Below are 25,651 nucleotides of genomic sequence, written 5' to 3'. Positions count from 1 at the left end.
ACATCTTGAGCTGACAGCAATTTCATATATTTATCAGAGGAGTGGTTTACTGTGACCCCCGGGTATATATTTTCATCTGAGATTAAAACAACTGATGATTTTTTCTAATGTATGCTTATGTGTTATATTATATATATTCTTGACGGTGAGGGCAACATTTGTGACCATTGGTTAAATATGGACCCATGCTACCACTTGATTACATTGGAGCAGTCCCGTCATTAATATTTCCATATCTGTGGATTTACATAGGATCACTTTAGATCTCAGAATCCAACTGATTAATATTGGAGTAGCTCAGTCACCATATATGTTTGCCTTTAGATTTTCATAGGACCAATGTGGATCTCATAACCCAGAGTATAGTATGATCTCTATATTTGGTAATTCCATGTAATACAATATAGGATAGAGACCATACATATTAATACATTGAAGACAAGATCAATAAATACATTTATTACAATTTATTGTTTCTCCAATCATTTAAATTTTTAATATTTTGCTTGCTTTTTATTTTAAGGATACATAATAAAGGTTATATTTTATGTTATTTGGGCAATAGCCTTTATTCTCATATCCCAGATGGTGAATGAATCATACCAATGACAAATATGATCCTGTGAGTGCCTCAATAGGAACACATTTTTCTTTGTTCTTTCATAAGGGGCTATACTACAGGAGGCATTAAGGTGCATATGGAATGGAATATTCCCAGATTGACGAGAAATGGTGGCGTGTCATGTTGACACGTCCCAATTTTTCAGTGACAATGCCCCTTGTGGCGTCGGCACACAGTTGGGGGACACCATTTTTCATCTTGCCTTGGACACCGAAGACCATAGTTACACCACTGGTATAAAGGCCCGCATTTTCCCCCTTTAAGCATAATTTCTTATTGCCTGATATTGTGGCAATACATAGATATTTATTTGGGTTATGTTTCACAATCTTCACAATAGAAAAAAGTAAAGTGATAGCTAATGGGGAAGCTGCATACACACGTAAAGATTTTCTGTCCAACCATCCAACTAGTTGATTGGTTGGAATGAAAATTTGGTAAGGAATGGGAGTAACTGATGATCAGCAATTTGCTCCTAAATGCCAGAAAACAGATGAAAATGGTCCTCAGACAAGTTTGTTAAATGTTTCATGTAAACAATTTGTTCAAAGAACAGTTTTTGTCCATTTTCCGGCGTTTGGGAGCAAATTGCTGATCATCAGTTACTCCCATACGTTACCAGATTTTCATTGCAACCAATCAGCTAGTTGGCTGGTTGGACAGATAATATTTAGATGTGTGGTCAGCTTTAGAAGCTAAGCTTATTGGAACTTGTTATATCTGACAGTTTCCAAATGCCCATAGAACCCCATGGGGTCTGCAGTATATACAGCTAGGAAACAAAACACATGAGATAACATCATGAGTGTAATGATACTGCTGGGGTGGGGGCACATGCTTGTACATAGCAGTGACAGCGAGTAAATGTAAAAAAAATAGGTAGTGTGTGAGAGGAGGCCGCACAGCTACAGGATGGGGACAGGCAGACGCCATATCCCAGGATCACGACATGTACACAGTACACACACAGACAGTACACACAGCGCAGCCTGGCTGGCAGAGGCGGAGACAGTGAGGACGACAATAACAAACGCCCCCGGCACATCATGTGCGCCGCCCGCACCACCCACGGGGAGGCGCTGATCCCGGTAATGGACGAATTTAATTGTCATCAGCAGCTGCGGGATCAGCCAGATGGCCGGGGAGTCGGGGACAGCAGCAGTCACAAGCCCTGAGGAGGAGACCCGCACGCTGCAGCTGCCTCACACTCGGTCATCCCTTTGTGCTCTGTGCAGGACCCGGGGAAGCGGCTGGCTAATGGCATAGGCTGCGTTCTGCATCCTGGAGACCAAGATCCAGCAGAGCCGGGACCGCTGTGACCAGTGACGGGGCCGGGAGGATCCCCAGCAGCGGCGCGGTTACTATATATTAATAAGACATCAGTGAGGGAATAAGCGCTGACCTGGTGTCCTGCTGCACGGCGCTGTATCTGCTGCTCACCGCTCCCAGGGCACAGGCTCAGGCTCAGGACACCCGCAGTCCTTAGGCACCTGCCTCCTCTCAGCCTGTGCTGCCCGCACTCTGCCATGGCATCTCTGAGGATATGGGACCAGCTCCAGGCGGGCAGCTCCGAGGTGGACTGGTGCGAGGACAACTACAAAATTGTCCCCTCTATAGCAGAGTTCTACAATACGGTCAGTAGCAGCCGTGCTGCGCTCCATGCCCTAACCTTTCCCTTACTATCATCACAGATACTGCTAGCCCGTGGCACAGCTGTCGTGGGTATTAAAGGTATTTTTAGTACTAAAAGTGTGTGTGTATATATATATATATATATATATATTTTTTTTTAAGTACAGACTAACTTTTAGCCAACAGCTGTTTCTGCTCTTCTGTACATAAGAATTGCTTCTAGTACCACAAAAAGTCACATTGGGGGAGATGTACGAAGCCCAGAAGCGGTATCAGCGCACGTTATGTGCGCTGATACCGCTTCTCCCCGATGTATGATCGGGGGTCTGGGCAGTAAATAACAGGGGCGCTCTGCGCCCCTGTCATTATCGGCGCTGCTATCTACAAGATAGCAGCGCCGAGCGGCAGGGCCATGTATGAACGGTCATAACGCATGACCGTTCGGCCGGCTGTAGCTGTCGTTATCGACAGCTACAGCTTGGCGCTTGCCTATCCCCACAGCAGGGACAGCGCTGTCCCTGCTGTGTCGGCTGCCGGCTCCAGGGTGCGCGAGGGGATCTCGCGATACTTGCGAGATCCCGTGCATGCTCAATGGAGCCGTCCGGGACTGACACACAGTGCATCAGTACTAGGCTGATGCGCTGTGGTCACTAGCGGGTAGCGCCGGAGGGGGGAGTTAACGCTCTCCGACCGATGAGATGTTTATACATCTCTTCGGTAGTGCTTCCTGCTTCGCCTCGGTAAAGAGGCGAAGCGGGAAGCGTTATAGCGGCACGTTAAGTGCCGCTATAATACATCTACCCCATTATCTGTTGTGATCTGTGCTGTAACATTGTGGTGGATCGTTCTTAGTTTTTGTACAACTTTAAAGACCCACTGGAAATAAATAAAACAGCGGTAGTAGCTGCGGAATATGTGTGCGCTATATAAATAACTGGAAATAAATAAAACAGCGCTACCGTAGTAGCCAATTTTATAATTTAGAGATCCCCATGTTTCTAGGTTTGCATGGATGAAACTACTTTATGATTTTTAAATGTGTAACTATATATGCCTACAGCAATACCTTACCTGGAGAGTACGTAGGTACACACTACAAGAGATGTGTACCCAGCCACAGCACGATACATTGCGCCATCTGTACTTGTTGGCTGATGTGTAGTTCCTTGTTGCATTTTGCAGAATGGCGTTGTTCAGTTGTTCATCACATCGTCCCCATTACTGTGCTGTCCCACAGAAAATGGGACGATGCGATGAACAAGCCCTGGGCACACGCAATCGGGCATACACAATATACAATCTCCACGTTATATCATTCTGATCCGTGGCGGAGTGATATATCGTGCAATGGATTGCATAGTGTGTAACTAGCTTGAAGGTGGGTACACACTGGACGATGAGTACCAGGACGATATGTCGGGCCGACATATCTTTTCCGCGGGTTTACATCAGAACGATGTAATTTCATTACATGAATGGGGCCGCATGCAATATCGTCAGGTATGATGAACAACACATCAAACCTGATGACTCACTTGCAACATTGGGAGCGCGCATATTGTGCATATACACTGCACAATTTGGCCAAATTATAACGACATCGTCCCAGCGTGTACCCGGCTTTAGAGTACCCACACTTGACTGGTAATAAAGATGTGCTGTTTATTATATTTATCTGCAGATACTGTACTAATTGTGACCTAGCATAGAAACAATCCATGGTTCCAGGGCTAAATTTAGTTTGGAACATCTATTTAAGCCAGCCTCTCGACCTTCTGCTTAAAGTAAAATTATTCGCAATCATTCTATTTTGTGGGCTTGTATTGCTGGGGTACTCCTACATTGTTCCATAATGCAAGGAGAACTTCCTATCATTGCTCATCATATTTTGCCCACAAGTGACACTGGTTCTGATTCAGACCCGCTCGCAATAGGGCCGATGGTGGGCCAGTGCCTATGCGCACGACGGAGCTGGCTCCGTCTTGCGCATGCGCGAGACCTGGATAGCGACAGGCAAACCGTCGCTCCGGCTCTCTTACCAAAGGGGGCATGCTGTCGATGTTGAGTGACAGCACGCCCCCTTTGGCGGGCGGGCCGGGGGAGTGGCTGCCCAAGCGGAGGCTTTCCCATGTGAACGCCTCCGTCTGGGGGCGGCCCCATTGACATCACGAGTGATGTCAGTGGGAGAGATTTCGGCTCTGTTAGAGCCAAAATCTCGCTGGGGCTTGCGGCAACGAGACACTACCACAAGGGTCTCGTCGCAAGCCCGATGGTCACGATGGTCTTGACCATCACGACCATCTTCCTGGCCGCTCGCTATAGTTGTGGGTGGTCACTCACAGCTATGCAAGCGGCCAGGAGGCCGTTCTAGAAAAAAAATAGCCCGGCCCTGATTCAGAGCGAGTGCTCTGAATCAGGGCCACTGTTCAATGAAGTCTGTTGATTACATTTTATTACATATCAATAAACATTTTAGTGTTTTTTTTAAATCCCTTAAGCACTTCTTCTCTTTTTTTTTAGAAAACACTTTCAGGAATATAAAGTGAAGTTAAATTTCAATAGTCCAGGTATTCACAGATATCCCGTTAACATAATATTACATGGCTGTATATCTAAAGCTATATACTGGTAGGTTAATTGGCTCCCAACACAAATTAACCCTAGTGTGTATGTATGTGTGTGAGCATGTGATAAGGAACATAGGCCCTCATTCAGAGGCGGTCGCTAGAAGCGAGCGCTCTCTCTGAATGAGGACGGCCGCTTCACTTTTCAAGTGTGGCCTCCTGGTCGCTAGCTAAGCTGTGGGTTACCACCCACAGCTTTAGCAACCGACCAGGTTGATGGTCGCAATGGTCAAGACCATCAGGGCTTGCAACGAGACCCTAAGGTTGGGTCTCGGCAACCGCAAGCCCCAGGGAGCTTCGTGCTCTGATCGAGCAGGAAGCTCCCCACTGACATCACTGCAGATGTCAGTGTGGCCGCCCACAAAACGGAAGGTGTTCCGTTAGGAATGCCTCTGTTTGTGTAGCCACCCCCCCGCCCCACCTACAAAACGGGGCGAGCTGTCGATCAACATCGACAGACTCCTCTTTTGTAGTGAGCTCCGGAGCGAGAGAAATTGACAATTGCTCCGGGGCTTGCGCACGTGCAGTGTGGCTGCTGCGCGTGCGCAGGGCCTTAACATCGACCCAGTTGCGAGCGCTCAGCGCTTGCGACCGGGTCTGAATGAGACCCATAGAGTGTATGCTCCGCTGGGGCAGGGACTGATGTGAATGGCCAAATATTCTCTGTAAAGCGCTGCGGAATATGTGTGCTATATAAATAACTGGTAATAAATAAATAAATAAAGCTGAAGAAAAGCTTTCCAAGTGAAAGAATCCTTGAAATTAGTTGTCAGTTTACTTAGCAACCAGTCTCTGGGCTGTGGAAATTCTGCAGTCTGGGAACATTAACAATAGCCATATGACAGGCATCTTGTCACAATCGCAAATTCATTAAAATATTTGCTATTATATTTGAAATGATCAAAAAATATTTGCCTGCATTTATTTCTAAAAGTTACCTTTCTCTATTGTTCATTAATATTTTTATAGAAAATAAAATCCACTGTTGATAAGAATTAAGCCATCACATTGGTATGCAGTGACGCCTGGACTTAACTCAGACCCTCACCAGTGTCAGATGTGCATTCTGTTATTTCCTATTAGTAATATGGACCCAGAATATGCAGGGTCGCCTCAGACTGCCTCCTATAATACTTACTTGTGCCGGGGCAGGGATCTCCTCTACTGGTCTGTTCTCTCTGCGTCGCAGCAGAGAGAACCTTGCTTGCCACAGGATATGCCATTGTTGATTATTATATAGATAGTCCTCATATACCACCACATGATAAAAACACGCTGATAGTCAACCAATAATAACATCACAACATTATCCACAACCAAAATGTATAAGAATATAAAGGAAAGGAAATGCGCACAAGGATGGTCACATACAGAAAGGAAAAAACTCTGTAGAGGAGAATAGGTGAGGATGCCCCAAAAAGTACAATAGTACAGTTGAAAAGATAAAAGATAATGCTAAGGATAATCTATATAATAAAACTAAGTGCTGATAAATATTTGGTCATCCCGTAGGTGCGCGGGTACATTCCGGACCAAATATGTAAGGTGCTAGTCTACGGCCAAGGCTTATTAAAAAAAAATAAAAGGTCCTCACGCTCTGAGCACCCTGCACACCTGCCCCTGCGTCCTCTTTAAACAGATACAAAATAAATACACTAGCCCTCCCTAAAGTTTAAAAAACACAATCCACGCGTGAACATTAGGTCAACAATTCGCACAATCGCAGGCCAAGGCACAGCGCATGCGGCAACCAGCGTCTGGTTGGAATGGCAATTGGGAGAATTGAAGACGTGCTTGTGAAAGAGTGTGCAGACACAGAGCATAAGAGTGTGAGAGGGGCACAAAGAGCGAGACACCTTGGTCTGACCACCTTGTGCTCCGTAACGTGACCAGCATATTTGCCTATACCCAATAAGATCACTAGAAACTCAGGAAATCAGTTGTGTAAACTTCTTTTTTTTTTTTTTATTCAGTTAGGGGCCCATTTATCAAAGTGTATTTGAGGTATAATCCCCGAAAACACCAGTTTTCGGGGGTTTACCTAAAATATTAAGTATCCCCCGTATGTATTAAGGAGGGACTGCAGCAGGTATCTACCTGCTGTGATCCCTCCATTACCGCTGGCAGCCATCTTTCCCATAGGTTTCTATGGTGGATGCGATGCTGCCAAATTTATCTGAAGATGACGTTAGCCGCTGCAGCCTATGCGCTACACCATGCATAATTAGCCGGCGGAGGGATCCGCAGGAACCCTCCCCGGCTATGGCGGATGTGCATGTGCAGTCCGTGGGACTGCGCATGCGCAGCACCCCCTGCACTGGCCGGCAGCTCTCCGGAGACATCGCAGGGACAGGCTCCTTTGGTGCCGGTGTCCCTGCCTGTCCCGGATGATACATTCGGCCGATAGGATCGCATTTTGCAATGTGATCATGGGTGTTACTGGCATGTCCTGATCGCGTTGCAAAAGCGATCATTGATAAATGGGCCCCTAAGTGTACTAAAGTCTGAATGGAAGAAAGCACATTAGTAGTCTAATACTTTATTATATTGACATAGGAAACTTAGTGTAATTTGCGTGAATTTTTTTTTATTTGTTTATTTTTTTAACCATGATTTTTTTTCAACCACGATATATTGAACCAATAAGTATTTCAGAACATATTTAACATTGTGGTGTCACACAAGCACAATGAATGCTAAAAGGTGACATTAACATTATCTGGTTGTTCTCTATCAGGTTAACTTTTCAAAGTTATTCAGAGACTTAGGAGGAGGTGTTTCTATATCTTCTAAAGACAACAAGTGGAGATGATTCCAATAGCAACCAAATAGCTTCCTATAATTTTATAGAATGTAGTAGATAAATGATCGCTAGAAGTTAAATGGTTGCTATTGGTAACTTTTCCACTTGTCCGTTTAGTAGGTTTGATATGCACAAAGCAATGATGTCAGAGCAGGAAAACCTTGGCAATAGAAGTGAGGAGTGGTTCAACCAGAGAGAGGATGACCAGAGATCCTCTCATCCTACACTAAGGCCTGTCTCGTAGTATCTCCTGCAAAAGTCTGAAGTGAGCAAGAGTTGTGGCAGTGAATTAAGTGGCTTACATGCCTTCAGAAACAACGTGTTCATTCACTCTTCCCTCCTGCTAAATGGAGTCACAGAGAATGGTCCTGATGTTGCTAGGACAATCTTGGACTTTTTGTCTTGATTCCAGGACAGTTGGAGATGTCCCGGTTTAACCTGCTGAGTCATGTGGCATTTAGGGGTCTTTTTAGTGGAAAGGGCAAGTGGTTGAGCAAACATGCTGCTTTGTCATGTGCTCAAATGGCAGTGCACTAAACACACTATATCTCAGTATGCATTTGCATGTGCAGCATTTGTCTAGCACATTCATCATGCATCATGAATATTTTGTATAATTTTAACAGTTTTAGGGCAACCAACAATGTGCATAACCGTCTTTTCTGCCTGGAACAGCACCGGGCTCTGTTGAACCATTTGATGGGTCCACGTTCGTTTGATTGGGCCTCTCATAGAAAATAATAATTGACTATTAGCTAGGATGTAAGAAGAATATTAGTTTGTAGTCTTAAACACTGTAAGTTCATGGGTAGGGAACAGTTTGTCCTGCTGACGGTGTTTAGTGTGACGTCTGAGCACCTGGAGTTATTTATTATTGTTATCAGAGTTTTGGCATAGGAATCACGTACAAGACAATTAATACCAGCGCCAGCACTTACAAACAGTAGTTCCTGCACAGTTAGTCTTAATTGTTTTAAAGTAATGCTAACATTTAATATTTGTTGTTTTGTTATATATTTTTTTAATATAACCAAGTAAGCCTATTTTGTGTTATGACTGATTTGTGTTTTAGCTATGGTGGGAACGTCCATGCGTTATATAACAATTTTTGTGTGTCTCAGGTTTAGTTTCCAATGTTTGCCATATCCGTGAACATCAGGAACGGTACACGACAGTACACTGAGCTCCTGCAATATTATTTTTATCTAAATATAGCTAGGAATAAAATGCATCAATTTATATAGTCTTGTACATATGGGATACAGTCAGTATCCCTGCAGGGATCTCGACTTCCGGCATCCCATACCAATTCCGAACTCCATCAGTTCTGATTTTTAGGAATATCTTGTGGTCAGGGAACAGGGGTAAATTACCCCACATGGGGTAAAAATGAAATTCCTGGTGGTAATGAACGGACAGCCGGGCATGCATATGAATCATTCTACAATATAGAATAATTCATATGCATGCCCGGCTGTGCCGCAGGGAGGCTCTAAGCCGGACGCCCGCTATTACCAGCGGGCACCCGGCTCCTTCCCTGCAGCGCCGCGTTAGCCAGAGGCTGGAGTTCTCTTCTGAACTCCAGCTTCTGCCTCTCTCCATCAGCACTATGGGAGAGACGTCATGATGTCTCTCCCATAGTTCCGAGGAGCAGCCGGGCGGAAAGGACGGTGGCGGATGCAGGAGCGGGGATTAAGGTAAGTGGGTTTTTTTTTTTTTTTTGTACAAGCGGTACTACAGTGGCATTATATGGGGCACTACTACAGGGGCATTTATATGGGGGCACTACTACAGGGGCATTTATATGGGGGCACTACTACAGGGGCATAACTATGGGGGCACTACTACAGGGGCATAACTATGGGGGCACTATATGGGGGCACTACTATATGATTTCCTTCCTTTCAAATCACGGGGGTAACGTCGGCGTATCTAAATATATTTTGGGGTAAAAGGTAAAGTTCCCTGACCCCTGTCTTAGGGTCTCAAGATTTAAGCCAAAATCAGCCCATCTCACAGTTTCTTAATCTGTATTGTTCATGACTATCTGCTGTTACTGTCAATGTTTCTGTGTTGTACAATTGCTAGCAGGTGTTAATATATCCAGGCTGTGACATTTGTAATCTAAAAAGAAAATGTTTGTTAAATTCATATTTTGAATACTACAATATTTGCAAATGAAGAAATGTTAGATACTGGAATTTTTTATTCTATAGCCGGGTACACTCGGGATGATGTGCTGCATCAACGATATCGCTGAACGATTTCCCTTGAACTTTCTGTAGTGCAGGAGCGATATTGGGTGTACACATTGATAAATATCTATGGTAGATGTCTTTCAGTGAAGTCATCCTGCTACATCTCTGAACAAGCAAATCTGGACGTTATCGTCCAAATTGGCCTGCATGTACGGTCGACCATAGATATCGTCCAGCGGGAGCGTGCAACGTTGGTCATTCATTGCATACACACGGAATGATATGAACGATATATCGTTAAACGTTATCGTTCATTGCATTCAAATATATTATCTCGTGTGTATGCCCCTTATGTTGCTATAGCATAGGACAAATACTACTAAAATGCAGAGTACAAAACAGCTAGTTACTTTGCATGTCACACTTTGACAGAACCTAATTAAAATGTAATAATGCTTCTCTTTTCTCACATTCTGCTAGAGGGTTATATCTTTAATTTTATTCTTCATTTTATCTTTTCTATTTGCTTTAAAGATCTGTCCATGCATTTTGTTATTTGCTGACTTTTTTTTTTGTTTTCCTCCTCTCCTTTTTTATATTATAGATCAGCAACATATTGTTTTTTGTGTTACCACCCATATGCATGTGCCTGTTCCGTCAGTATGCAACTTACTTCAATAGCGGCATATATTTAATATGGACTCTGCTCGTTGTAGTTGGTAAGTTTGACAGTGGTTGTCTTTAAGCATGACGTGTTTGGGAAAGCATTCCTGTCAATTTCCTGTACTGTGCATTCCTACAAAGTTGTGACGTCCTCCCTTGATATGTATTACTGGGATAAAGCTGGTACAGTCTGTTGTCGTCTTCATGTTTACATCCCGGACTTCAGAATGTAACATTCCAACTAAACAATTGTTTTCACTTTATCTGATCTGAAGTTCTTGGTATTGACAAACTTATCTACTTGGGGTATATTGATGCATTACATTGAAAATATGTCCTTTACATTTTCAGGGTTTTATTATTGTTATTTTAGCTAATTCTCACCTCAGCAAAAACATAGAATTCTGTTTTACTTTAGCAATTTACCTGTCATTTTCCACTCCTTCCACATTTTTCAGATAAGATCATGACATAATCAAAAGTCAATGAACACGATGATGATGATGATGATAATAATTATTTCTCTCATTAAGACTAATAAAACACTTTACATATTTGTTTATTTGCAGAGGGTGGGCAACCATCTTGGACGCATTAGTGGCTATTCTAGGTCATTTACATCAGTGTCTGCCCCATTTGAGCAGATACTTTGTGGGAGCAAACTGGACATACACGTAGAACATTCAAACCACACACAGTTATGACGCTTGTGGGAATTAAACTCAAGACCCAAATGCTGTGAGGCAGCAATGCTGACCACTGTGCTGTATATGAAAGTCACACCATGTCATTGTATTGCTTCTATAAATTGTAGAAATCCTACATGGGTGCTCTTAATCAGACCCTAGGAAGAGAGACACACCTATGGGCACCAACACTTTTTTTTTTGGTCAGACAGTCACTAATGTGTTAGAGAGACGTGGGCTTTCCTGGAACACAATGGACCTAAATTTCAAACAAATTGGATCTGTGACAGTTTAATAAGTTTGTAGACCATCAGTTATTTTAATTTGAGTGATAATGAGGATGATTTATATAATTGATGAGCGAAGTGCTGAATGCTGCATTACACCTGTCTCCATCTGTATGTTGGCTGTAGAACACAGCAGCTTGGTTAAGAGCTATGGGTTATACAAGTTGTAAAGGCCCTTCTTTGGCATCCTAATGACACTGTATGGAGTGTCATACATAGAGATGAACGGTTTGGGTTTACATCATTCTTTTCGTCAAATTAGCGCAAGTTCTGATTTATCTTCATTGGCTATTCAAAACACGTGATAGCCAATAAAATTCAGTTTTCAGATCCGAACTTAAACCAAGCCAAAATCGAACCACTCATCTCTAGTCATACAGTCATTGTTCAAGTTCATTGGAGATTACTGTTAGGATAACCGCCTCTGACCTGAGTGACAACTTGTATTTTCTTCTCTTTATGCAGGTATTGGGTCAGTATACTTTCATGCAACCCTCAGTTTCCTGGGACAGATGCTGGATGAGTTGGCTATTCTATGGGTGCTGATGTCTGCATTAGCAATGTGGTTTCCAAAAAGACATCTGCCAAGAATTTTCCGAAATGACAGGTAACCTGCAACACAATTTAAAGAGCACTTGTCATATTTGTAAGAGAGGGTATATTACCTTTTGTTGGAAGCATCCTCGTTACAGTTGGATTTCATTAAATATATAATTTATGCCGTCACAGTTTGGATATTCTGGTATACAGAGTTCTTGCATGTACCGTATGCAGATATCGTATTCTATTTCTTGGAAAAATGGAGCACAGAAGAATTTTATTTAACGCCTATCTAGTGCACAAGGCCACAAATTTTGCAGCTTAGGTCAAATTTTTTGTTGTTAATGGCTGTGTAATGTGTTATAGTGCATCCCCACTTCACAGTCCATGACTTAACCAAAAGCTTAGTGGGTTTTCCAATCCACCTGAATATGTGACTGGTGGAAAAGGTGAACCGTCAGTCTGACCTGCCACATTAGGACAATCTCCTTTTATTGTTTATACGTTTTTTTTTCTTTTTTCTCCTAAAATGTTGCTCAATTATGCTTCACTGAGGCCATACATCACTGTTGAGAGTGAGGTGACATGAATATCTTTCTTTGTAAGGTTTTTACACGTTGTTAAAAGTGCAATTGACGATGCAAAATTAACCTCCATTAAAAGTATAGGAAGAGACTTCAATTTCCCAGAAATTTATCGGAGCGAAAATGTATCTCCAGGACATTCCCAAAGTATTTTCGCTGCTACATGTGGTTGCAAAAGTATTTATGCTCCAGTGCCTAATGCATACAGTGTAAGGAATGTCTCTGAACTGTCCATCTCCTCCAATCAAGCTGTCCCTGTAAAGAAAGCATGTCCCATCAGAGGATACCTGTGCTGCAGGTCACACTGTTGCTGTTTGTAAATTAGCCTTTCTGTTCAGGTTATTCTGGAAAATACTTTTTATTTTATTTTCCTAGCGCTATACATATTAAGCTCTACAAGTCTTTCATGATTCGTGTAACTTTTTTTTGTTTTTTTTTTGTTAAATGTGCCAAAAAGACCCAAAGGTAGGTGGCACAGCAGTGGAGGCCTAGCATATGTAGGGAGACTTATGCAGGTGGAAAGGAGTTAGAGTTGGGCAAAGGAGGAGAGTGATCCCTAATTACATCTGCCATGTGCAGGAGGAGGAGGAAGGTTGCACTGGTGCACAATAAGCAGTTCAGCTTAGCAAATGGCAGGCAAGGAGTGGGCCAATCTACAAAGATACCAACCCAAATCATTTATTTGGGACCAGACCAGCTGCCCGCTGCACCCATAGAAGATCTCTGCAGCATCCAGTTTGGGAACCATTTTTCTAAGTAATATCTCACAGGTGTGTAAACTGGACTACTCTCCTTATGCTGCTATATATTTGCAGTCAAGTTATTTTATTTAACTTTCTTACTGGCTACATTGTTTATTCATTTATGTTATTTTCATCTGTTGTCTGCAATCACTGCACCCTTAATCTGTACCCTAAGGCCCCAAGTACTTTATTTTTCTCTTGGCAGCATTCATTTGTAGCTTCTACCATTTTGTCCATAAAAAAAAGAAAAGCTAAAGCTATGATTTTGTTATGTAGGCATGTTAAAAAAATGAACCGGTATCATGTTCCCTACCAAGCTATACCCCTTTAAGAACAAATGAAACAGAATGGTGTTCATCACTAAACCCTATTGCAAACCTTCTGTTACTGGTATCCAGAGATGTAGCTAGGAATGCAGGGTGCAGGTGTAACAAGATGGAGAGGGATGTAATATCACCTTGGAAAGTGTAACGTGGGGGAGGACTTAGCATAACAATGAGGCCTCTACAATATGGCTGACAATGCAGCTGGAAATGTGATTGTAAAATGCAGGGGTAAATCACACTATGGGGTAGATGTACTAAGCCTTGGAGAGTAAAAGTGGATGGAAATAAAGTACCAACCAATTAGGTCTAACTGTCGTTTTTAAAGCACAGCATGTAACATGACAGTTAGGAGTTGATTGGTTGGTACTTTCCTTTCTTCACGCTCTCTCTTTCTCTCCTAGGCTTAGTACATCTCCCCTAATGACTGCTACTTTGATACATTAGGCAGTCTTGCACAGAACTTGCTGATCCCCGAAGTCTGTTACGTTTACCCCTATATGTTTTTTTTTCTGTATCTATTAATGGATACATAGTGTGTTACTCTTATAGAACTTTTGCAAGTTGTATATTCTATAGCCGTGAGGGGATAGCACATTTTAGTACACACTTTCCTTTTCACAAAACAATGTTACTTTTTTAATGTGAGGTTATTATAAAGCCCAACACCTCTTTGGCATATACAACCATTGGCAGTCTGTTTATTCTTATGCCAGTCACATACCCAACAATGAGGTAGCCAAGGATTAAGGCCTTACTAAACATTACAAAATACTACACCTACAAAAACTAATAAAGCTCCACTTTTATTTAAAAAAAAAAATAATAATAATTGCAATAGTGTGACATAATCTTTCTTCAGTAAAACTGTGCTTCATACAGTCCTGCAAGCATTTATATAGAAAACTACAATACAAAAAATAAATCTAATAGAAATGTAACATATTGATATCATTTGAAAGGTTGGTTCTATTTTATTGTAGATGGAGATTTAAAGCATTGGTTGGAGTGGTGTCTGGAATTACCACAATCTTGGCATTCATTAAACCTGCTATCAATAACATATCCTTGATGACACTGGGTATACCGTGTACGATCCTGCTCATTACTGAGCTCAAGAGGTGAGTTTGTCTCTATGCACCAACAGCTGTAATATGCTTGGATGGTTTCTGTACTAGTCATTTGGACACCATTACAATGTTTTATTCAGTGAAATAAAACAATGCAAAGGGCAATTGATATAATAATTTGTAGAAAAATATAATGTTCCCATCTCGCTCCCCTCCAATGCGTTCTCAATGCTGCAGCTAGACTTATCTTCCTCACCTGCCGTTCCTATTCCATCAATCCCCTCCTCATACGCGCACGCCCCCCTGCCTGCCGATCCACCGCTGCGCAGCTGAGCGAAATACCGGAGCTCAGACAACTGTGCTGCGAGGCATCTGCCTGCTCTTGCTCACTGGCTGAGTTGTCTGAATAAAACCAGACTGCCAGAAATGTCATTAAATACCTCCCGTGTCCTCGGCCGCGGCTCGCGACCCATCCAGTAAGGACTGGGAACCGAGGACACAACTAGGAGGAGTACCTCCCCTGCTCCACCTCCCTTGCTGCCTCTATCAATGGCCTTAAACTATGTACTTGCGCCACATGACGTGATGACGTCACACCGCACGCAACCTCTCTATGTGCCTGCCTGCCTGTGAAGTGAAGGAGCAGCAATGAGTGACACCGCAGCAGCTGCAGCATGCTAGCCCAGGAGCAGAATACCTCGGCCCAATCGTCAGCGGAGATACACACTAGGGTGAGGCCTCAGCTATTCTTGAAGACCAGGGTAGCGATGAGCTGTCTGTCCTGGTCCCTGAAGGGGAAAAGAGGGTGCACTGACTAAGCTATAAGTGTAGCTGTCAAGTGTAGCTGCTGTTTGTGTTTGGGGTGGGGTCTGTGTTGCATTTAGTAAGGGTAGGGGGGTGTCATTGCATTTAGTAAGGGTGGGGGGGGTCATTTTATTAGTAAGGGTAGGGGGTGTAATTGCATTTAGTAAGGGGGGGTTCTGTTGGGGGGGGGGTGCATTTTTGTTTAAAAGGTAAATTTAAAAATGTCATATTCCTCCTCGTCTGCAAGATCCTCCGCTGGGCTGTTGCCCGCGATGGTCCATCTGCGCATGTTCATGTCACGGGGACCCGGCATTGCCTGGAAGGTTTCGCTGAAGCCAGAAAGGTAGCGCCGGGTCCCCATTGATGACTGCTTCTCTCTCCCGATCTAAAGATGGCGTTGGAAGTGGGACCACCCATTACCAAATGTTTAGTTTCGCCTATGGCTGCAGCGGCATTCATGGTTTTTAGTGATAGAGGTGTGTGTGTGTGTCCCAGTGTGTGTGTACCCTGTCTTAGGCTGAGTGGTATAATTTACTGTAGTGGTCCTAAATCCTGTCTGTGTAGGAGATATATATATAATTTGTTGCTAGATGTCACTGGCTCCCATTCCTCTACAGCATAGGTTCTCGAACTTGGTCCTCAGGACCCCAAACAGTGCATGTTTTCCAGGTCTCCTCACAGAATCACAAGTGAAATAATTAGCTCCACCGTGGATCTTTTAAAATGTGTCAGTGAGTAATGAATACACCCGTGCACCTACTGGGTGACCTGGAAAAGGTGACCTGTGTGGGGTCCTGAGGACCGAGTTTGAGAACCTCTGCCTTACAGAATCTCTTCAAACTAAAATTTTGCCCTTGCGGCCACGTTTCACTGGAATGAGCTTCCTCACAATATCAGGCTCTCCCAGACCTTGCATAGCTTCAAACGTGCACTGAAAACCCACCTGTTCATCAAAGCGTACCCTTCCACCACATAACCATATTACCAGGCCGCTCACCCCACCCTCCTACTTCAGCCATCTCTACCTCACCTACTTCCTGCCCTCAGGTCCCCATCCACATGCTCACACCTCATGCCATCTGTCATCTGTCTCCACTATATTGTAAACTCCTAGGAGCAGGGTCTTCCTCCCTCTTGTTCTCACCGCCCTCTTTTCAAGCACTTCAATGACCGCCTCCACCTTCCCAGCAGTATTGTGTACTGAGAATTGTGGTGCTAATTATTACTTTTGCTCTGTTTATGTCTCGGTTACTGTATTGCAGCGGTTTTCAACCGCTGTGCCGTGGGCAGTTGTGAAGTGTGCCACGGCGGTCAGAGCCTATATACAGTACTGCGGCCTGGGCTGCTGCTGATCTCCTCAGGTCACGCATGCCGTGTTGCCTGTCTGCCAGCCCGCCCGCCCCGCCAGTGACCGAGCCAGCCCTTCCTGCCCGTGGCCACCCTGCTTTATTTTTCTTTGTAGGGAGCAATGTGGTTTTTTTTCTCTGTGGGGGCCAATGTGATTTTTCTTTGTGGAGAGCAATAGGTTTTTTTTTTCTCTGGGGATCAGCAAATGTGATTTTTTTTATAACTGCGGGGGCCAATGTAGTGTGTTTTATTCCTGCGGGGGCCAATGTAGTGTGTTTTATTCCTGCGGGGGCCAATGTAGTGTGTTTTATTCCTGCGGGGGCCAATGTAGTGTGTATTATTCCTGCGGGGGCCAATGTAGTGTGTTTTATTCCTGCGGGGGCCAATGTAGTGTGTTTTATTCCTGCGGGGGCCAATGTAATGTGTTTTATTCCTGCTGGGGCCAATGTAGTGTGTTTTATTCCTGCGGGGGCCAATGTAGTGTGTTTTATTCCTGCGGGGGCCAATGTAGTGTGTTTTTTCATAGGTCACGCTCGCTGCATCACTGGATGGTGTGCCTTGGCAATTTAAAATCTTGTGTAATGTGCCTCAATTTGAAAGGTTGAAAATCATTGCTGTATTGTAATGTAATGTTCTGTGTACCATGTACTGCCCTACTGTTGACGAATGCACAGCGTTGCGGACCACTTGTGGTGCCTTATAAATAAAATAAAATAATGTTTATATTGGATCAAAATGTATACTAAATCAATAGCCTTTAGTGAAACTTTACTTAATTAGCCTGACATTACTTGTTCCGTAACTGGTCGTTTCCATTTTATGGTGAGTGACAAGCTGTGTGTTAGACCTTTAAACGAAAATTTAATTTATTAACAAGTAATAATAACAAATACACTTCAGAGATAGGAACTCTTCATCACATTCTCGACCTTCCCTCTCAGCCCAGCAATGTGGAAGTTGATAAATGGTATAGATTCAGCACTGTCATTGCTCACAAAAATGTGGCCTCACATTTCTTGGAAAGTGACTTGCAACCTAATATTAACTGATCCTCCATCCTGTCCAGCTTATGCAAAACACTTGGCTTTACACAATATACAGTGCATCCGGAAAGTATTCACAGCACTTCACCTTTTCCACATTTTGTTATGTTACAGCCTTATTCCAAAATGGAATAAATTCATTTTTGTCTTCAAAATTCTACACACAAAATATATATATATATATATTTTTTATTATTTAAATAATTCTTCAGTCATGTCAGTTGTAAGCCTGTTTTGTTTGTTTTATACATAAAATGGGGTGAAAAGAAAAAATATACTAAATTTGATTTTAGGTGCACATTTTTTAAATATCATGCACTAGAAAATGAGTAATGCATGCAACTTGTTTATAGTTGAAGATGAACCTTTCTTTACACCATTCTGTGGGCTGTGAATGCTCCGTAGCCAAGCGTACACTGCAGTGCCGTAGCTAGTGTTCCTGTTGCAAGCCATGCCCCCTCCGCATGGTGTCACTTGGAGGGGCGTGGCCTGCATTCCGCACCAGGGGCGGGTGATTACAGGATTCTCCGGGTTGCTGTAAGGGCAGCGTTGTGACTGTCCTAAGGATGCTCCAGGTGGAATTGTAGATTATTCAGGCACCCTGATAGCCAGATGCAGGAGCTACGGGTGAGCAGCGGTGCCACCCACAGACCCCTAGTTACGGCCCTGGTACACTGGTGAATCAGTCATAAGCATCGCAGCCACATCTCCCCTTGCAGCTGAGTGGGGGGTAATAGGGCATTCTCACGGGATGCAATCGAGATGCAGACGTTCTAAATGCCGACCTTCGGCATCCCGACGGTCTAATCCTGGCAAGTGTCTAATGACCGGCGTCGAAATCCCGACGCCTGTCATTAGACCTGCGCCGGGAGCCCGACACCCGGCATACCGATCATCAGTAAGCCGGGTGCGGATAGCCACGGGTGGGGTTGAGGGTTAGGTTAGGGGTCCTTTGGGGGGACTTGGGGTTAGGAACATTTGTTTCCATGTGCACAATACGGCTGCGTATCTGTGAATCGGATCTATGGTGTTTAAATGGGGCGAGGTTCAGATGAGATATCTATGCAGAGAGCTTTTGACGAAAAATTTCAAAAGATTTTTTTTTTAAATACAAAACAGGCTTAAAAAATCTGTACATAATTGGCTTTGAACCTTCTGACAGAATAAGGGACAAATATTAAGAATTATTTTGCAGTGAAGAGAACCACATAAAAACCCAATAACCTATATGACCTATTTCTGCTGCCTCCAGTTTGTCCCCTTTGTATTCAATGTTTCTTTTTTTTCTTCTGATCAATAAGTAATATAAACATTCTTGTTACTGTATGTTACCACAAAGGTTCATTACTTTTAATTCTGGCATTTATTTTCATTACATTATTTGCTCACCCTTCTTAAGGCCCCCATACACGGTGTGATTATTTTACACAATGTGTCAGTTTTCTATCGATTGTAACGACCAATCGTGTAAAAAGTGCAGTGTGTGGGGATGATCACGATGCCGATGTGCGCCACTGCCGTCGTACATCGTTGCTGATCAATTGAACCTGCAGAAAGATATCGACCTATCTTTCACGATTTGCCACACATCGTTTCGTTTGTGTGCAGGATGAACGATGCAATGGACGATATGTTGTCACTTTTCCTCCCATTATTTAAATTCCAGCATCGTGAGATTGTTTGCTACAAACGATATATCGTTTATGATATGCAGTCGTTTACAACCCATCTCTATCGTTTGATCCTTTGTACAATCGTTCTGTGTGTGGGCACAATATCGTTTGACCGTGAGAGTTCAGGAATTCAAGGGAAATCTCAAACGAGATTGGATCATTTGCAAATTGCACCGTATATTGGGGCCTTTACGCACCGTGAATGGGGGCCTTTACAAACCAGGCTCCATTGGTACTGTACATAAATTTTCCACCTTTCATGTTAAAATCGGATACTAAGGGCCTGATTCAGAGCCGCTCGCTATTTGCGGTCGTTCGTTCTAAAACAAGGGGTGGCTATTCAAATGAACCATTCGCTAATTGCGGTCTGTTCACGCCTCTAAGTCTGAACGAGCGAGCTAAACTTGCGGTTGTAATTTTGAAAAATACGCCCCCTGGCCGCTCGCATCCTACGTCATGTCCGCTATTTATTAGATTAATCGTGTACATCGAACAGCGTATGACCTGCTCGCTATTCTTGTGGCTGGTTTTTTCAACCGCTATTTTGCGAGCAGTTCGGAGTAAAAAAAAACCAAGTGACGTGGTCAATGACGCTGCTGTATTAATTATGCACTCCCTTAAAACGCCTGTTTTGACCTTTAAGCACGCCTGCGATCTAATTCCACACCCCCGTTTTCAAGCACCTTCCCCTGTTACCACCCACATACGCCTCCCTCTGTCACTCAAAATAGCAGGCATTCGCTATATAGCGAACAAACTATTTTCGGCCACACTGGCTGGTTCGCGCATGCGTATTAAAATCCGTACGCATGCGCAGATGTGCGAACATCGGTCAGAACGAACGAGCGGCCGCTTACGAGCGGCTCTGAATGAGGGCCTAAGTCCTTACTTTATCAAACAATATGCATAGTGATAAATGTCTTGTATTGCTCTAATAGCTTATTGCAGTGGTTCCCAAACTTTTTTGAACCAAGTCACCCTAGAGTATCAGCATTGTTTTCATGGCACCCCTAAGCCAAAAGTTTGTTATTGAGAAATTCTGTAAAAATGTAGTAAAGTGAAGTAAATTGTGCATACCTGTCATCCTTAGGGTCAGTTATGTGGTGGTGGACAGGTTTGAACTTTTATGTTTGTCCATATATATACATTACATTGACCATAAATAATTTGATTTGCTGCTGGACCACCAACCTGAGGCACCCTGCAAGTGTCCCAAGGCACCCTAGGGAACCAAAGCGCATAGTTTGGGAACCACTGGCTTATTGTAATGACGCTGGCTGGCTGGCATGTTTCATCCCAGTGAATAGCTGAATATTTTACCACATGACTGTGGAATACATTTTTTATTATATTTTCGCTATGGATTACTTTTTTTTTTTTGGACGCAATTCTCTACCTGCCTTCTCATCTTTGGCTTACAAGGAACACAGTACAGAGCTGTAAATTACAATTTACTAGATATTAACACACACCTAGGTGAGTTTAGTCAGAAGCCAACAGTAGGAAGAAACAGTGAAAATATATATATGTGAGACACTAATCACAGTACTCTGCGTGTGCTTCTGTTTAACACATTACAATGAGGATCACTTTTTTGTAAATGTATTTTATATAAAAAAAAATCAAACTTTAATAAACATTGAAAGATCAAAATAAAACATGAGGGATTTATTTAAATACCGTAGAAGAACAAAGAAAAGGACTCCGCACTGGATTAGTTCAATTAGAAGATCATTCAAAACCCAACATATATGTGAATCAAAAGGGTGTTTAAGAGAAACATCCCAAACCCATAAACTGGTTGGTGGTGCTCCCCTGGAGTAAGGGCTATAGACAACTCGCAAAAATTGTCCTATAGAGTAGGACAGCAGAAAGAAACTCCTTTCTGGGGGCACTCCTAGTAAATCATATATAGAAAATTGGTTAATACTTAACCTTTATTTATAAATGCACTTAAAAGGACAAAGACAGAAAAACAACAATAAACATAAATATATGTTTTAAGAAGAAAAATCCGCTCCACGGTGTTGTGTACCATATATAACCGTAGAGTATGGACATAGATTATACCGCGGTGTTAAAAAACCAAGTAGAACCTCCGTGTACTGAACACATAATAAGAACGGGACTGGATATGCAAAGTAATATCCTATTGTATCCCTTCACCATCCAATTGTAGTGGAAGAGAGTCTGGCGAAAATATTAAATATGCTTGACAACATAAAAAAAAACAATTAGTAACCATATAAACTGGTTCCTATGTTCAAGCAAAGACAGTGGCAGGCATCTGGTATTACAATTCTTGCACTCTAGTGCATAGATTTGAACATAAGCATAGATTCTTAATAAAGCATGAATGGTTTATAGTACCCGTCAAGCATATTTAATATTTTCACCAGACTGGATTTATTTAAATAGCAGGGTTACTAAACCATATGTCAGTGGGAACATCACATGGGGTTATAATCTGAGTCCCATCATTTTCAGATCAGAGACAGCCAAGGAGTGCAGTGCTATTGACATTTGGGCTCACAGCTAAAGCGGTTGCACTGAACTAGTCTGGACTTCTCCATGACTGATTATTAACTGATCATCAAAACACCACTTGGAGACACACACAGAAAATAAAGCAAAACCTCTGCTAGTTCATATGTTATGTGTAAATATTAGCTTTGTGGGTTTTTGTTTTTTTGGTGTTAGTTTGTGACTTTGCATAATGGTTTGGTGACTTGTTTAGCAGCATCTAATTTTTTTCCTTTCCCAGGTGTGACAACATGCGAGTTTACAAGTTGGGTCTGTTGTCTGGCTTTTGGTGGACATTAGCATTACTCTGCTGGATCAGCGACAGAGCCTTTTGTGAAATATGGGCTCATTTCAACTTCCCCTACCTCCACTGTGTATGGTAAGTTTTACTTAGGGAATATGTTTGTATCTATTTCCCAAATGGCTATCCACTAGTGTGATTTCCATTAGGTCTTTGTTATATACTTCTCCCTTATTCTGTTGTCTCACTGTGATAATTGCATTGATTGTCTCATTTCATGGAAAGCTTGTGTGTTGTGTTGTCGTGAAAGACCAACCTTTGCCTATAAAATGTTCCGGGGTGCATTTCTTTGTGTACATATATTACAAATGTAATACTATTTGGTTGTATAAACATTATGTTGCTTTTATTAACTGTGACCATTGCATCCATTTAATGTGCGTTTATGGAACTGTCTGAAGTCTATTAAAGAATGGTATTTTTTTTCAAATTTATAATGATAAAAAAAATGGCCATATCTAAATGAATGCTTGAAAATAGATGAGTTACTTTTCTCTTTACAGGGAATAAGCAGACCTAAAGGAATGATTAGCTCATTATATTTCTTATGTCTTGTAGGCACATTCTCATCTGTCTGGCTGCTTATCTTGGCTGTGTCTGCTTTGCCTACTTTGATGCTGCATCAGAAATCCCAGAGCAGGGACCAGTCATTAAGTTCTGGCCAAGTGAGAAGTGGGCGTTTATCGGGGTACCCTATGTCAGCCTTCTTTGTGCCCGCAAAAAGTCACCCATGAAAATTACATGAACTACATCTGGAATCTATCAGGCATTCTTCCTTTTGCAGTTTGTTCTCTTAAGGATCCAACATGTCAGCTTACACTTCTTGTAGCTTTCATATTGGTTTGGTCCTTCGCTACCACCAGATTGACGACAAAAGAAAATGTTTGCTTTCAACTTTCTCAAGTACTGTTCTCTTCAGACAAATTAATCAATCTTATTTATTGAGACATACTATATAATTTTTCTACACAGAAGAATTATTTTCCTATATGGTAAATATGACAAGTGCAATTGTTTCACACGTGATCTTGTTACACACCATGGTGGATTGTAACGTGTGTTATTCCATTCAGGACTATTTATATTTTTCTATTGTGTTGTATCTTATATTCATCTCTATAATGAGAATATATTAGGAACAAAAATGATGAAGTCCATAAAAAAAATAATGTTTTTTTTACTTTAAACTACTTACTGGAGTAAACTACTAAATATTGAACCTTTTCCAGGTGTTTTTGGAGTGAAATGTGAAGGGCTGTTTCATAGACGACATTGTAAGGAAGGCAGTTTTTTCTTTTTTTTTTTTTTTAGACTGTTTCTGGTGCTGCTTTGCACATTTTGTCAATCAGGGTATGGGATATCTTTAGATTTATGCAGTTACAGCAAAGTACCATTATAACAGGTGTAAAAGTAGTTTTAAGATTTATAATGGGCAACGTTTGCCACTTTGATATCTATTTTTAATGTAATACTTTGGAAAGCAGTATGACTATTTCTTGTCTTAGATATTATTATATTCTTAAGACTTTTACTTGTTTACATATGAAATGGCCTCCGTTACAAAGTACAAAACATTTGGAGCTCTGCACAATGTCCTTTTTGGCAATGATGTGTACCTCGATTTGAGATACAGTATTATACCAAAGATTTATGGAGCAAGATGGTGGCAGAAGTTTGCACCAGTGGATGGGAGGAGTTGCACTGAGGGTATTTCCAAAGTGTGGAATAGATGCATTGATGGATTTAGTATTGTGGAGCAGTGCAATAACAATATTTGCTTTTGCACAGTATAAGTATTAAAATGATATAAAGAGTTAACAGAACCAATGTTAGTTAATATTTGCCAATGCACTGATGTTTTTTGGGACAGTTAGGTGTTTTTTGTTTTGTTTTTTTGCTGAATTTTTTTTTTTTTTTTCCCCCTATGGTTAATTTCTTAACATAACTGAAAATCTCTCATAAAAAGACTTGAATTAAAAAAAAAGTGGATAATGGGGTATAGAGATCACATAAGGGCTGGCAATATTTTAGTAAGGTGCATTTTACTCCTTTCATTTCTAGTTTGACAGAAAAGTGCATTTATTGATACCATATAAAAAGCTACACATTTTTTTTGTAAATAATACAAAATAATAGACAATCCTGTTGTCCCTAATTGAATTGAAATCTAAATAAGTCTAAACAAGACACTGTTTATCATAAAAACTGAAATTATGTAATAAATTAAATGGGTGGTTCTATGGTGGTCTGAGCTTAGACTGTTGATGTGATGATTACACTTTTGCGCAGTTCACATATTGAGAATTAAGGATGCCAGGCTTTCGATATGAAATCACACAATGTGATGGCTACTAGCCATCACATCAAAACCATTTGATGGTATAACCATCAATGGTTATACTGTGCACTGAAGCTTTCAGAGCTTCATGCATGCGCACATAAACTGAGCTGCGGACACCACTTCCGGGTATCCACAGCTTAAATAAAAACAGTCAGCCACTGGGTGGGCATCGGAAAGCAGCAACCGATGGCTGGTAACCATCGAAAACCTGGAATTCGTATTGGAAACTCTCCGATGTCCATTCCTAATTCAGATTTATTTTGTCTTTCTGCACACCTAGGTGACCTCTTAGTTGACACGTTCACCTTGATGTGGCAGGGTGGATCACACTATTTAGGCAAGTGTAAAGTGCATTTTTTCAAAACCTTTGGTCCAAATGCAATTAGCTGCGTGGTAATTGCACTGCCAGGGCTATTCACTTACAGCCCGAAGCCTGTACTTCACACAGATTTCTGTTCGGTAAGTGCCCTTAGTGCACATTAACTCATAGTTCTGGGTACTTCTCCCGGATCCTATGGGTTAATGTGCGTTAGCTGCGCAAAGAAAAGGGGTTGTAATTGAATTGCCTCGGGTGTCAATGTCCGAAGCTACCACCCTTTTCCTTCGTTAAATTACAGTGGTGAATTGCATCCGGCCCATGGAGTGTACTGCTACATAGGAATTTTTGGATTTTCAAATGACTCAACATACAGTCACTCCCTCCTCCTCTTCTCTGTCAGACAAGTGTATAATCAGACATTGCAATTATGTCTAAAAATATATGCTGTCATCATTTTGTGTTGATGTTTAAATCATGTAGTATTATTATTATTATTATTTGATATTAAAAATGTCACCTGGTTTA

General features: G+C 42.0%; 1 protein-coding gene across 1 annotated transcript; it reads left to right on the top strand.

The window, feature by feature from the left end:
- The first annotated feature begins 1,710 nt into the window (after positions 1-1,710).
- On the top strand, positions 1,711-25,651 carry ACER2 (alkaline ceramidase 2). The gene is made up of 6 exons (XM_088459590.1): positions 1,711-2,256; positions 10,484-10,598; positions 11,981-12,122; positions 14,689-14,826; positions 22,407-22,544; positions 23,025-25,651. The coding sequence occupies exons 1-6, from the start codon at positions 2,149-2,151 to the stop codon at positions 23,209-23,211; spliced, it is 828 nt and encodes a 275-aa protein (XP_088315716.1). The 5' UTR covers positions 1,711-2,148; the 3' UTR covers positions 23,212-25,651.

The sequence above is a fragment of the Taudactylus pleione genome, unplaced genomic scaffold (genome assembly GCF_031769625.1).
Source record: "Taudactylus pleione unplaced genomic scaffold, aTauple2 ptg000915l, whole genome shotgun sequence".
NCBI lineage: Eukaryota > Metazoa > Chordata > Amphibia > Anura > Myobatrachidae > Taudactylus > Taudactylus pleione.
This window is presented reverse-complemented; position numbering and strand designations above follow the sequence as displayed.

Coding starts and splice junctions, on each gene's coding strand:
- ACER2 (XM_088459590.1), top strand. CDS start 2,149: ATGGCATCTCTGAGGATATGGGACCAGCTCCAGGCGGGCAGCTCCGAG. Junction 2,257..10,483: donor TAGCAGAGTTCTACAATACG/GTCAGTAGCAGC, acceptor TTTATATTATAG/ATCAGCAACATATTGTTTTT. Junction 22,545..23,024: donor CCCTACCTCCACTGTGTATG/GTAAGTTTTACT, acceptor TATGTCTTGTAG/GCACATTCTCATCTGTCTGG.